The following is a 14,276-nucleotide window of genomic DNA, read 5'->3' as shown; positions in this document are numbered from 1 at the left end:
TGATTGAATTCTAACCCTTATCCCCAATGTCCCCTAATCAGAAGATTACAAATTAAGATTTTAGCTCGCTGGTATCGAGAACACAAGCTGTAAGATTTATCCATAAGATATTGCGTTCAAAATCACTCGATTAAATATATTTATATTAAGAGATAATATTTTGTCAGGATTCCATTTCTTAATTTTTGTGTGGCATTTTTGATCACAGCTTTACACAACTCTCTTTTATTTTGAATATCTTCACCAACTCCATAAAAATATATATTAAATTTGCAAATGCATAAATTTGAATTGACTTGGAATATTTATGATAAATCGCATCAACTACTATTATTTCATTTTCAATAATTCGATTTGTATATTTTGCTTGTATTCCCAGATGGTTGTTATAATTTGATCCGATTCCAAATTCAATTTTTCGGCCTTCCCTATTTTCATTTATATATAATGCACGCGTGTCAATCAAAGCAATTGACGGTGGAAATTTAGAGGGTTTTGCACTTGTTATTGATTGATTTGATTTCAGTTGTTGTTTGAGGTTGTTTTGCATATCTGCAGTTGTCACTCATGCGTCGCCATTCGGAGGGAGGAGTCGGAGTTCGCGGCGGTGCCTGGTTCCCAGCTCCTGCTCGTCTTACCTGTATCCGTACATGCACCCTGAACCTGCCTCTGCTCCTGTACGGTAGCGACGTCTGAGTGACAATAACAGTATTTGATTCTGGTATCGCAGTCGTTTGTTGTGGTCACCTTGATCCGTTTGTAATTGCGATTCCATATTACATTTGCACTGCAATTTTTACATTATTTATTTTGCACGGGACTTGCACAGACAAACGAATGAATCATTAATCGCTTTCCCCATACTGCGGGGCACACACAACTATCTTTGGTAGGCGTTAAACTTAAATTATCTGAGCGAATTCCAGGGAAATCGAACTTTTTTTTGAATATTGTATTACGAGTATTTGCGAACGAGTAGAAAAATGGTAGAAATTGGATTTTTACAGGAGCGGACGCGTCGCGTCGCGTAGCGACTTTGCAAACTGCAGCTCCCTAGACCTGTGTCCTGCTGCTACTTCTGCTGCTACTGTGCTGCCGACGAGGATGACGAGGGCGAGGACGACGACAGCAGGAAACGCGCGAACCAGCACAACAAAAACACGACTGAGGCCGCCCAACGGCCACCAACGAATAACGGGGCGCAACTGAAAGCGAAGGCAGCCACGCCGATTGCGAGTGCGAGTCCGAGACCGACTTCCATTCGGATTCGGATTCGTTTCGGTTTCAGGTTGAACGAAATTGAAAGCGGCCGTCGCCACCGATACACTACCGAAGTGGGTCGCATCCTTCGTGCGTCCTGCACTGCAGCAGGAGTAGGAGCGGGAGCAGTGCGCCCAGTGGACTTGTAAACAAAGCTGGAACCCGAAGCTGGAGCAGGCGTTTGGCCAGGTGGGGCCGCCTGTTCTCTCCAGTGAGAGCGGTGCTCCGCACGAAAGCTCATTCGCTCTCCCTGGCCCCGCAACAGCTGTGCGTGGGCGTTGCAAACAGCTGATGCAAGCTCTTTCCTCTCTGTGGCCTAATTCGCTGACATTGCTTAGGTGAAAGCTTCCCCACACGAACCACACTGCCGTCCGCCCTGCGCCCGTTATCCTGGCTGACATTGTAAACATGACCAAAATGCATGTTCCCCAAGGTGCCTCTGCCTCTGCCTGTGTCTGTCACTGTATGTGTGGGTGTCTGTGTGCAGGGGGCGTAAAGCCACATTTGACGTGCCACTGCCACATTCATTTGCATATCTGAGAGCATTTTCTGGCTTATGCGTGGAGCAGAGTAAGTTTCCGAGGAAGAGCGAGCGAGAGAGAGAGAGAGAGAGAGAGAGAGCCCACTCTCTCAATTCTCATGTGTAGAGCATAGATAAGTTCGACTTAATTAAAGTTTCAGGAGGGGACACAACGTTGACTGCCTGGTTTTTCGGCTTTCGTTTCATAAATTATGACAATTTGCCAACAAGACCTTGCCTACTTGTCCTTTATCGTCATCATCGTAATTACCATGAGATGTTTCATTATTTATGTATCGTACGTATCACACTTCTACTGGTATCCGTGTATACGAGTACCTTTATAAATTTGTGCATTTTGTGTTTAAAGGTAAAGTTATAAAAGCTCTGCTGCAGTACTTAAAACTTTATATGAAAAGTGGCTTGGAGTATTTATTTATGGAAAGGACTTGGAAGCAGAGCAGAGGAAGCAAAGGTGAAGCAGATTAAAATACTTTTTTCTACTATCAGCTGGATCTAACTGAAATTGTACTGTTAGTGGACGAAGGAGAGGAATCTGCTTAGTACCAGTCGCCCACATAGATAACATAGAAAAAACACAAACGCATTCTCACTTGTCAAGTGTTCATTGGTTCAGATGGAACACAAAGTAAAGGTAAATTGTGATAATATTATTGACAAATGCATAAAAAACTTAATCGCGTTATAGATGTGATATATGTTTCGCCTCATCATGGCTGGATCTTTCCCCATAGTGGCGCATCTTCTTCATCTCATGCTCCTTTGCTGCCTGTCTGATTATCTCATTCACACGAGGTCCAGCCGAATTGGGTAGTGGATCCTCGGTTGGGAGCTGCAACTGATTTCCGCTACGGATCTCCACATAGGCAGCCGGCTCGATGCAGTGCCATGAATAGGCAGCCAGAATGATGGGGAATGGGATGTGTATGATTGCGAAGAGAGACAGCTCGCCGGCCTGGCTGGTTGCCCACAACGAAATGGCCAGCGAGTCTGATAACTTATATGGTTGGGTTTGCAGTCGCAGACGTTTTTCTAAAGTATCAAAATTCAGCGAAAACAATCATCGGACTCAGTCGGCGGCTAATATAAACAAAGGGAAATGTCGGATATCAAATCGTATCAACAAGTTTGCCAGTCCCTCCATCTATTATTTTATTCTAAGCCCCCAATCCCCATCTCAGTTTTCAATAACAATTGCGATACGGTACTGGTACTGGAACTCTTCCCTAAGGAACAGAGTGTCCGTTGAAATAATATATGGTATATAATAGCAATGACTTTGGGATTTCAAGGCAGCAGAACGCCAACAACAGGAGGAGGAGAAAGATGCAGAGAAGAAGTAGAAGTAAGTAGGCGGTCACCAGCAGTGACTACGAATGATGCTTAAGATCCGGGCCCTCTCAGCTGCATTCATTACGAGACTAAAAGCCTCAAGGAGCACTTCCAGTAGTGGGTGGACTTTTCTCAGTTCCATTGGTGATGTGACATGGAAAATGGGAGCACACACACACACTCGCAGCTGAATTTCAAACACCAGAAAAGCTCGCGAGAGAGCTTTTTACGGTTTTTATCTCCACTTTGGCTCCATTGGTTCATGTAGAATTCCTATGTGTATAATCCATGTAAAAATCAAGTAGAAGTTCCACGTTTTTTTTTGGTCTGGCGGCGGCTTTTGTTTGGTTCTGCCCCCCTCAACGTATTTTTTCAATAGCTGCTTCCCACTGTTCCTAGTGGATTGGTTTTACTGTCTTTCGGGCTCTTCTTTAATAATAGAGTTGGGTCGATTTTGGAAAATTCCAAGCCTGCAACAGGTTTTTCGTGGTAGGCATGTACATGGAAATATATGTATGTCCTTTTTGGCTCACTTACCCCACTTTGGTTTCTCCTTGGTAGTTAATAGTTATTCACTGAATACAAATTGTGCTAAATAAATAAGCTCTTCTGGCTAAATATATCATGTCAAGGCCGAGCATTACGGCTTATTGATTAGTGTAACCGGTGTCAGTCCCGCCGCCCCAATCCCAGTCCCAGTCTCAGTCCGAGACGAAAACAAGTGCCGCCCTAAGCATTGAATTAATTATGGGCTTGTACGCTCTGTGCGCCAGCGAAATGTTCGTCACGCATCGTAATAGCAGAATAATGGAAGGTGCCATTGCATCCGAGAACCAAAACAAAACAGGAGTCGAAAAGCGAGCCAAGCCAAGCCCACCAGTCGTAGTCCACCTATTCAATTATCGCCCAAACCATTACCGTTGTCGGGCAACACGTATTAAAAATTCCATTTGGTGTTCATGGTCTGACCAAGTGGTGTGATAAACACTATATTCAGCCCAGACATGGCACGCACCTTCATCGGTATTGACAGCGCAGCCATCAAGTAAATTAAAGAATACAAAAATCACAAACATTTGAAATTAATTGACTTGAATTAATTGACTAGAAAAAGGCTTCAAATACTAAAATAATAAATTTATTTGTTGTAAGAGATTATATGCCGATAAAACTATAATTTTGAATATATGTATATTTTCGTTATCACTGGTCTGCTCTCCACTGCCAGTAAATGTAAACTTTAATGCTCGTCACATGTCCAATAATCTCGTCTGACAGCCGGGGGTAGACAACCCCGGAGAAAAACACACATTCTACGACCCAACCATGACCAGGACCAACAACAAAAATGGGACCCAACATCTCAGCACACAATGTGCCGCAGAATGTTGGCGCCAGCGAGAGCAGAGTGAAAAGGCAAATATGTAGGGGATAGGCGAGAAGAAGTAGGCAAGTCGCCCGCCATACTGGCCGCAAATGGCAGTGGCAGGAGAACAGGGATTCCCGTTCTGTTATGCATGCAATGGACTAACCGTTGCACAAACTTGTTGCACTCACTTTTGCATTGCCGCTTTCAGCGTCCTGCTGCTCCAAGGGCCGTTGCAGCTGGGTGGCTGTGGGGGCTACTGGCTGATGCTGCGGCTGCGGCTGCTCATTGCCGCAGTACTCCGCCACGCTGGGCACCAGCAGGACTCCAACCTTATTTCGTGCAACCTGCGAATGGGTGCGACGATGCCGAGAGGGCAGCATCATGCGATGGGCCACCAGAGCCATGATCAACACTGAATATTAAGCACTGTGCACAATTTGGTTCGGGGATAAATTCGAAATTTTCTTGTATTTTCTTAACGCACTGAGCGGAAAAACTGCGGAGGGAAAATCAGAGCCGCGTTTGCCTTAAGGAAATGCTCGCCGCCAACTGAAAGACACCAAAAAACTAAAAACAAAAAAACGAAAAGGAAAAACATCGAGCGAACGAAAAACGAAAAGCGAAACTTTCAACGCACCGGAAAGAGGCGAAAGGAAATGTCCGACATCTATCTCGCTCGCTCTTTCACATATTGAAATTGGGTTTGTATGGGTGTGTATCTGTGTGTGTGTGTGTGTGTGGCCGGTGTGCTGTGTGTGTTTGCGTACTAAACGCCGCATGTTTGATGAGTGTTTTGTTGTTGTTTCGTTAACGTTGTTAATATTAATGTCGGACTGGCATTGTCTGCCTTCGGCATGTCTCTGTATGGGTGAGTGTCTGAAGGCGACTTTCGTGTTTCCTGTTCAACTGTGTGTGTGTGTGGTGCCTGTCTGTGTCTCATTCTCCCTCTCTCTGTCTCTCTGTTTTTCTGTATCTGTGTTTGTGTGGTAGTTTACCAACACGTGCACGCTACATTTAATAAACGAATCCCGAAAACAAGCAGGAAACATGCCACAAATGTAATATTTGTTGTTAAAATAAAATGACGAAAAGGAAAACAAGTTGTAACATAATAAAATATGAAGCGTAAAAGAACGACATGGACATACCCTACGTAAGAGTTAGAGCAGTGTGGTGTGCCTTCAACCAATCAAATTGAGGCACTAATAGGCATTTTGTGCCTAATTTATTACATTTATTATTTACATATTTTTAAGTATTTTCTTTCTACAGTCCTTGCTTTATAGCCAAGTCAAAGCAATGGTAAATCTGGGGGATTTAAAAACCTTAAAACCCTGAAAAACCTTCTTGGCATAATCTCAAAAGAAAAAGAAAGAAAAAAGTAATCTCCCATTCACTTTTTATTCAAAAACAAATTTAAATTATTTAGTTACATTTGATTTCAAATTTCGATTATAGCGATAAAATTTCCTGTGAACCAAAACTAAAAGAAACATTGAAAGAGAAAAATGCTGAAGCGCTGTGGACGCCGCTATATCGTCGGGGCCATCCGCACTTATGCCAAGGACATACGCTTTGGTCCGGAGGCGAGGGGACTGCTGCTGAAGGGCGTGGATATCATGGCCAATGCAGTGTCCGCCACCCTGGGTCCGAGGGGAAGGAATGTCTTGATCGAGCAGCTCATGATTTCGCCGAGGATCACCAAGGATGGGATCACAGTGGCGAACAATGTCCAGCTGGAGGATCGACGCTGCAACATGGGAGCCCAGCTGCTGAGACAAACAACCTCAAACACCAACAACGAAGTGGGCGATGGCACCACGACGGCGACGATTCTGGCCAAAGGTATGGCCAGCCAGGGATTGGAGGTCATCCGCCAGGGGCAGGTCAATGTCCATGCGCTGAGGGAGGGCATGCTCGAAGCATCGAGGGTGGTGTGCGAGGAGCTCCAGAGCATGTCCCAGATAGTCGAAACGATCGGCGAAGTGGAGGCCGTCGCCACGATTGCGCTCAACGGAGACAAACGATTGTCCGACATGATTGGCGACGCTATACTGAAGCTGGGCGAGGGCGGAGTGTTCCTGCTGAAGGAGTCAAAGTGCCTCAACGATGAGCTTAAGGTTCAGGAGGGTGTCACTCTGCCGGAGGGATTCGTGTCGCCTCTGTTTGCCAACCAGGGGAATGGGAATCGAGTGGAGTACAGCAATGTCCTTCTGTTGGCCACTCTGGCCAACATTGAACGGCTGGATGAAATTCTGCCCGCTCTAGAGTTGGCCAAGAGCAAGGAACAACCGCTCCTGATCATAGCCAATGATATATCAGCAGACGTAGTGAAGGCTTTGGTAATGAATCAGCTGCGAAATTGCCTGCGAGTGTGCGCCGTCAAGGCCCCCAGCCACGGTTCAGAGCAGCGAGATCAGATGCAGGATCTGGCATTGGCCATGGGGGCCAATCTACTGGAGAATGCAACTGGTCTGTCTGCGATAGAGGCTGAGGACCTGGGGGTAGTAAGCGAGGTGATTGTCGACTCCAGCTCCACCCACCTTCTCCACCCACGCATCCACAACGAGGATCAGGTGCATGCAAGGGTCCAACACATCAGAGCCCTGATGGAGGAGGCGATCACCGACGAGGAGGTGGACAAGCTCAACGAGCGTATGGGGCGACTCTTTGGCTATCTGGCCACCATCTACGTAGGCGGGGCCAACGAGCTGGAGGTCAGCGAGAAGAAGGATCGACTCAATGATGCTCTCCATGCGGTGCATGGGGCCATCAGTGATGGCATTGTGCCAGGCGGCGGCACTGCCTATCTCAGATGCATTCCCGCGCTGGAGTCGCTGGCCCCATCCGAGACACCGGAGCACCAAATTGGCAGGGACATTGTCAGGAATTCCCTTCGCCTGCCCTGCTACACCATAGCCCGCAATGCTGGCGTCAATCCGGACGAAGTCATCCGCCAAGTGCTGGAGGGGAGCGGCAACTTTGGCTATGACGCGGCCGCAGGGCAGTTCTGTGATCTCAAGGAGCGCGGCATTGTCGATCCCACAGGTGCCCTGCGATCCGCCATGTCAGAAGCCGCAGGGATTGCCTCCTTGCTTGCCACCACCGAGGTGCTTATAACAGAGGAGCGTATCCGGCCAAAGGTACCCAGGAATCAAGTGACCAAAGATCTTGCCGGCCTCATTGGAATGTAGAAAGATCTGACAAATACTCTGCTTAGCGATCGGACATTCGTCTAAATTTAGCATGTATTTCAATGTAAGAAACTAAATCATTTAAAGTGTCGATTATTGTTTTGTTTTTCCTGATACTATTCTGGCCTGTATTTTTGAAAATTCGTATTGCTGTTCTTTTACAGTGTATATACTCCTAGCTGTTGTATTTAATGCTAGACTCAATATCTAGCTCCTATTCTGACCAACGCTTGAGGTGCGAATGCGCCTATTCACCCACTCCTGCTGGACTTGACCTTAACCATTTGCTGCGTTTTGTTTGGTCGCAGGCAACCATAATGTCAAAAGGGACAGACAGCATTTTTATTAACGAGTATCTAGATATGTATACTCGTATGTACATGCATGCACACTTTATATAACCATGTAGCAAGGTGATTAGGCGCAATTAAAGGGAGACAAGAAAAGCCCCGCACGTACAGACATATATATGTATGTATGCATGTATGTATGTACATATATGTATGCCATTGTGGCCCAACAAACTGAAACATCTGTTTATTAAATCCCCACCTCCCCCTCAGCCCACACCTCACATACGGCGAAAGTATGCATAATTTAGACCTGGATAATTTTTGGTTCTCGTCCATTTAGAGGTCGTTGTTCGTATTCGCTCGCATGCCCCTCAAATTGCATTTTGAATAATGTAGAATACCGAAAATCACACGGAAATAAATATAATACTTATACTCGCATTTGAAAAGGTGTCGCCTGAGAACTTTGCAATGCTTACGATGTTGGATGTTGTTCCAGTATATAAAATATGAAGAAACTTACCTTTACACGGAGATACAGATTCAGCTAAGCATTTACACATATGTATGTATGGATAGGTAGATAGATGGGCGCAGCACGATAACTAAATCTGGACAGACCCAATGTCTAACGATTCTTGAGAAAGCGCAACATATTCTGTCGCCCGCGCCTGCGTCTGTGCCTATGTCTGTCGCGGTGTGCAAAATGATATGGATATGTGCGTGCGATGGCTGCAAAATAGATACAGAAGAAAATACTGGTCAGGATTAGCATTGGTTTTCTCAATTCCTAGCACTGATCTCACACGTATGCCCCATTGTGATTGCTTTGGTAGTATTAGTAGCTGTTGATGAATTCTAAATACAAAATACAATATCCAGTGGCAGAACATGCTTGACAAGTGGTCGCCTTTTGTTTTGCCAACGCCCACAGCCCAGAAAAAGGAAGGAAACCGGAAAACAAGGCAAAACAAAAAATAACAACAGCACACACTGACAAGTCGTGTCTATGGCCACAGAAACGCTGGGTCCCCCATTGTGGAGGGTTGGCTGTTGGTTCTACTCCTTGTTTTTGTTATGTTTGCTGGACAACTTCCGATTTTCGCGGTGGCGACATCATAAATCAAAATGTCCGAATTAGTTACAGAGCGAAAGCGGATGACAAAAATTGATTGAATTTATGCAGTAAAATGTTCACTATAAGATTTTCCCACAAAATTTAATTTCTTCAAATATTGCATTCTCAACCGAAATCAATAAATAAAGTCTTTTGGTTTGGTGCCAAGCATTCAAATTCAAATTCTCGCGGCTAACTTATCACAGCGTATCATAGCAGTTAGCTTGCGACAGCTGAAAACACTAGCGATGAGCAACAGTCGATACATTCGGTATATAATGGTATATTTTCTCAGTTTTAGGTATATTACGGTATGTTTCCGAGGGTCTGTCGGTATATTTGTTTTATAAACCCGCGGTCACACTTCTGCAAAATAACAACCATAATAAATGTTTAAAATTGTGCCGAAAAATGGCACAATTAAGCCCCCTGGTCTATTGGTCACAGACCAAACAAACGCTGCAGCTGAAGGTGGATCTCAAGGATGCAAAGGTGTGTGGATGAGCCCCACAAGAAAACTTCTTAGGGCGCGAAAAATCAATAATGTGCACCAAAATTTTCACAGGGCGCCATAGCGGACTTTTCGCCGGTTTCAGTTTCCTTTAGTGCAAACGGTCATGGGGCTAGGGGTGTGAATGCATACAAATTCGAACTGCATTTCTATGCTCTGATTGATGACGAGAACGCCACCTTTGTGGTGAGCGACAACAAAATAGAGCTGCAGATAAGAAAACTGGAGCCGTCATGGTGGCCCCGTCTTGTGGCCACTCCCCAGAAACCCCACTGGCTGAAGATAGACTTTGACCGCTGGCGCACAGAAGACGATGTGGAGGTAGAGGAGGCACCGCGCGATGTGCGACAGGACTATGAGAAGGAATACAACGACCTGCAGAGGCGCGAGCTCGGTTATGTCAAGGGTGAGTAGGGATTGGCATTTAAACTAAGAGTTTCCCCAGCTTCAATGAAACATTATCTATAGAGAAAACCAAAAAGGTATACCTGATGTTTTACAACCTGGCTATGTTTGTGGGATACTTGTATGTGGTGTCTGTCATGGGCGTGCTCTACTACCGCGATGGCTCGGACAGCATAACCAAGACGTACGCCCATGTGGGAAATGCTTTCAAATTTGTCCAGCTGCTGCAATACCTGGAGGTTATGCACCCGCTCTTTGGCTACACCAAGGGAAGCCCCCTAGTACCCTTCTTCCAGGTATCGGGACGCAATTTCATTTTGTTTTTGATGATCGAATTGGAGCCCCGTATGCATGCCAAGCCAGTGGTGTTCTATGTGTTCATCATTTGGTCCCTGGTTGAGCTTATACGGTACGTTATCTGCCCCTTAAAATTAGCATCAAATCGTATTAATTTTCTTTACTCTTCGCGCAGCTATCCATTCTATCTCAGTCAGCTGTTAGGCCGCGAGGTTGGACTTCTCACCTGGCTGCGCTACACCATCTGGATACCGCTCTACCCCATGGGTATCGTTTGCGAGGGCATAATCGTGCTGCGAAACATTCCCTACATCGAGGAAACGAAACGTTTTACAGTGGAAATGCCCAACAAACTGAACATCACCTTTGACATGGTTCTCTTCCTGAAACTCTACCTCCTACTGCTCATCTTGCCGGGCACTTATCTCGTCATGTCGCACATGTCCAAGCTGCGTGCCAAGAAGCTTGGACGAGGTCGCGGCAAACGCAGGCAACTACACGCCGATTAGTTTACGCACTGCCAGGTGCAATGTTTCGTTCCTTTTACGACAACTCGTTTAGTTGTTATACCCTTGCAAAGGCTCTTGTAAAGTTTCCCTTCTGTAACGCACAGACAAGACAATTTCCGACCGGAAAAACCCGAATTTATCTAGCCATGTCCGTCTGGCTCGATGCATGCAAATATGTCTATAAGCTTACAGCGATATCGTTGTAACTGTTCACATTTTATTATCCATAATATCATAGGGTAGAGAGACTTTTAAAGATAATCCATTCCTTGCTTTCACACTGTGTTTCTGTATATTTTTCATGTTGCCCATGTGTGCATATGTATGGGAAAAGCTATCTGGTTCACGTGAGAATTGTAACCCCATCTGTCCAGAAACAGCTAAACAAACAGATTTTTGGTTAACCCTGTCGCCCAGCTGCAAGGGTATTTTGTACTTCGGCGTGCCGATGGTATTTTTATGCATTTTCTAGTTGCGTTTTATAGAGCATGAAACCCAAAGAATTACCTATACATATTAATTATTGATGATCATTAAATTTTTTCCTTATTACAAATTCATTTTGGATTAATTGCTTGATTTATATTGTGGGATAAGGTAATATTTCATAGAATCCCATATTGGGTTTATTAGAACCACCTAAGGATATATCAACTAAATGTGCGAAATTACTATTTCATAAATAAATAATCAAACAATAGCAATACATGTCAGTGAATATAGCTGTCATAGCAAGGCCCGATCTTCAAGCATATTGAAAACATTAGCCCCTGAAGCGAGTCCTTCCTTCTGGTAACATCAGAAATAGTACTTATTGAAATTTAAAGTGTATAAAGTGTTTACCTTCTGTGCATTGATGACCTAGTCGTATTTTAAGGTCCTCAAGGCACAAAGCCAGTTGAATTGATTGATAAAGTAACATCAGCACAAAGCTCTTTTTCAAGTAGAGAATTTTGGTTTTATATACAGAGTTGGAATGTGTGTGCACTGTATAGTAGGTGTGTATGAATACAATATCTAAGCCGACATACCAATAGACTACGTGCACTGAGGGTTAACATTCTGCCAGGCGATGACTCGTCTGCGTCTGCGTCTGCCTTTTGTGCTGTTTGATGGGTAATCCAATTTGCACTCGAGAGCGATGCACAAGTAGCTGCTGATCCACTCGACTGGGAACTGGCTCTGATTTCTATCTGGCACTCGTTTTCAGCTCCTGTCTCTGTCATTTTGAGTTGAGTGGCTCACATGCGGTCCAATTATTATTTATGAGAAATATCGCGTGGATAGACCCAGACCTTTAACTCGGTTCGAATTCCCTTTGTATTTGGGTCATCAATTTGTAAGAAACGGCTGCGACAGAAACTGAGGCCGTTCGTTACTTAGGTCTGACAAAGTGGAGTACTAATGGATTTGACGCAAGTGCAGCCAGCAATTGGTGACCTGGTGAGTGAAACAAATGATCCCAGCCCAGGCGAGCAATTAATTCAGGCCTGCAGTTGGCTTCTTTACAAATGAAATATTCAATGCAATTTGCAGTTTGTAATCTACGTTCGGTTTTTTTGCTGTTATTTTTATTTTGGGAAAAATCGCATGGCACCGCACAAGGAACTGAGCCGCACCGGGGTTAACGCACAACTAATCACTAGCCATGGCCGACGGGCAGCTAAAACACCACACGAAGGGAGAAGGCTACCCACTTGCTGATAAATTAGTTTTTGATTAATGCCGAGCACGGTACACTGCGATTGATTTACAGGCACTGACCAGCCGAGTCGAGCCCGCAGCTTGGGCTCCAATCCAGAGGCAGACAAATGGTTGGACTTATGCCACATGATGGCTAGCCAGCAGGGGGTGAGAGACGAAGCTGAAGATGAGTAGCTGCAGACGTCAGCAGTTTGCTTGCATTTATGATTTAGCTCCTACTGTCCACTTTTTCCTGCACCCCCTTTGGGGGGGTGGGTCATTTATCAACCACGCCACTGGCAACTGGCAGCAGCACTGGGCGGAATGGTCAGAACAGCCACGCACCAAAAAATCCTAAAATATGAACAATTGCCCTAGCGTGAACTGCACACAATCAAAGATAAGTGTCGGTCCTGGCAGTACAGAATATATAGAATTCCAATACATAAATCTGTCTGTGGGAAGGTAGTGAATGTGTTAAGATGGCGGGAGGTGATCAATCAATTTAATGAATTAAGGGCAACAAAAATAACAGACAACTGTGTTCAAAATATACTTTTTAAATCCTTGATGGGGCTTCAAGATGTTCATTCATATACATATGTACATATGTATGCATGTATGTGTGAGCATTGCTGCAAACTGGTAGCTTCACTTTAGCCAACGCCTTAAGGCCACTGAAAACCAAAAGTTGAGGGAAACCGCACCCGAGACCACTCTCTGGACTTGTTAATGACCCCTTTGTGTCGGAAAACGAAATGCATTTTCCGTGACGACCACATGGCACGGCACTGAAACTGCTGTGAAACGAGCACTAATTGCAGAACACAACCGCAACGAGGCTACTGCCACACACCACAGTTGAAAGAGCTGGCAATAAAATGCAATAAAATCGAATTTTGCCAAATGCCAACACCACCCACGTTCTCTTACAATGCAGGCGTCAGCAAATAATATTCGGATATATTCTTATACATATATATGAGGATTTGTGTGCTGAAATGGCAGGGGACATCGTCAATGGAGCCACCAAATCACACTCAGGGCCAGCAACAATTTTTGGATCCGGGCCGGGGCAGAGTCATTGATGCACCCATCCACTCCTACACACAAATATATTAGGTCTTAGCCCCCCTTGAGAGACCCCGTTCTATTTTCGGGCAACCAGTTCATCGACAAGCATCTGCAGTATTTGAATTTCGGCTAAGAGAAGCGAAAACAAAAAACTATTCGCCATCAGGTCACGTCGGTCACAGGGACTTTTGGGTAAGGGTCGACAAACACATTTTTATAAAGTTTCTTTTCACAAAAGTTATGATAAATGAAAAGCAGTTGCAAACAGATGTTTGTGATAACTACTCAGACCGGAGTCAGACCCATACCCAGACTGCTAATGCTTTGGCTTTCAGGTTATGAAAAATGAGCGAAAATGATTATTTTATGGCAGCTTCAAAGTGTTGGGGCAGCAATCAATTGTCATTACTTAAAAGCTGCTAAGAAATCGAAAGCAGAATAACAATAAATGTAGAAAATACTTGAAATTTTAGAGGACCTTTCATATATTGAGTTCGTAGATGGACCTTAAACCATATCGCACAATACTCATATGATACACTATGAACACCGCCATGATTTTATACGATTACCCGCAGAAGATTAAAACAGTAATAGATGTTGTTCGTGAAAATAGTCATAAGAGCCAGAGACTAACCATAAGATAGATGCCTACTCGCTGTACTTCTGAAAAATGTATACTTTCCTGTTA

At 44.6% G+C, this 14,276-nt stretch overlaps 3 protein-coding genes across 3 annotated transcripts in view; 2 read left to right on the top strand and 1 right to left on the bottom strand.

The window, feature by feature from the left end:
- LOC111072524 overlaps positions 1–14,276 on the bottom strand; it is a 47,430-nt gene that overhangs the window by 7,621 nt on the left and 25,533 nt on the right. The window contains exon 3 of the mRNA XM_041592308.1: positions 8,513–8,721. The gene's annotated coding sequence lies outside the window, so the exon portion shown is untranslated. The remainder of the gene's footprint in view (positions 1–8,512; positions 8,722–14,276) is intronic.
- LOC111072518 (heat shock protein 60A) lies at positions 5,907–7,787 on the top strand. The gene has a single exon (XM_022364444.2). The coding sequence runs from the start codon at positions 6,011–6,013 to the stop codon at positions 7,694–7,696; it is 1,686 nt and encodes a 561-aa protein (XP_022220136.2). The 5' UTR covers positions 5,907–6,010; the 3' UTR covers positions 7,697–7,787.
- Positions 9,451–11,379, top strand: LOC111072520 (very-long-chain (3R)-3-hydroxyacyl-CoA dehydratase 3). Its single transcript, XM_022364446.2, has 4 exons — positions 9,451–9,598; positions 9,672–10,023; positions 10,086–10,431; positions 10,495–11,379. The coding sequence occupies exons 1-4, from the start codon at positions 9,518–9,520 to the stop codon at positions 10,826–10,828; spliced, it is 1,113 nt and encodes a 370-aa protein (XP_022220138.2). The 5' UTR covers positions 9,451–9,517; the 3' UTR covers positions 10,829–11,379.

The sequence above is a fragment of the Drosophila obscura genome, unplaced genomic scaffold, assembly GCF_018151105.1.
Source record: "Drosophila obscura isolate BZ-5 IFL unplaced genomic scaffold, ASM1815110v1 contig_179, whole genome shotgun sequence".
NCBI lineage: Eukaryota > Metazoa > Arthropoda > Insecta > Diptera > Drosophilidae > Drosophila > Drosophila obscura.
This window is presented reverse-complemented; position numbering and strand designations above follow the sequence as displayed.

Coding starts and splice junctions, on each gene's coding strand:
- LOC111072518 (XM_022364444.2), top strand. CDS start 6,011: ATGCTGAAGCGCTGTGGACGCCGCTATATCGTCGGGGCCATCCGCACT.
- LOC111072520 (XM_022364446.2), top strand. CDS start 9,518: ATGGCACAATTAAGCCCCCTGGTCTATTGGTCACAGACCAAACAAACG. Junction 9,599..9,671: donor TGGATCTCAAGGATGCAAAG/GTGTGTGGATGA, acceptor AAATTTTCACAG/GGCGCCATAGCGGACTTTTC. Junction 10,024..10,085: donor CGAGCTCGGTTATGTCAAGG/GTGAGTAGGGAT, acceptor CATTATCTATAG/AGAAAACCAAAAAGGTATAC.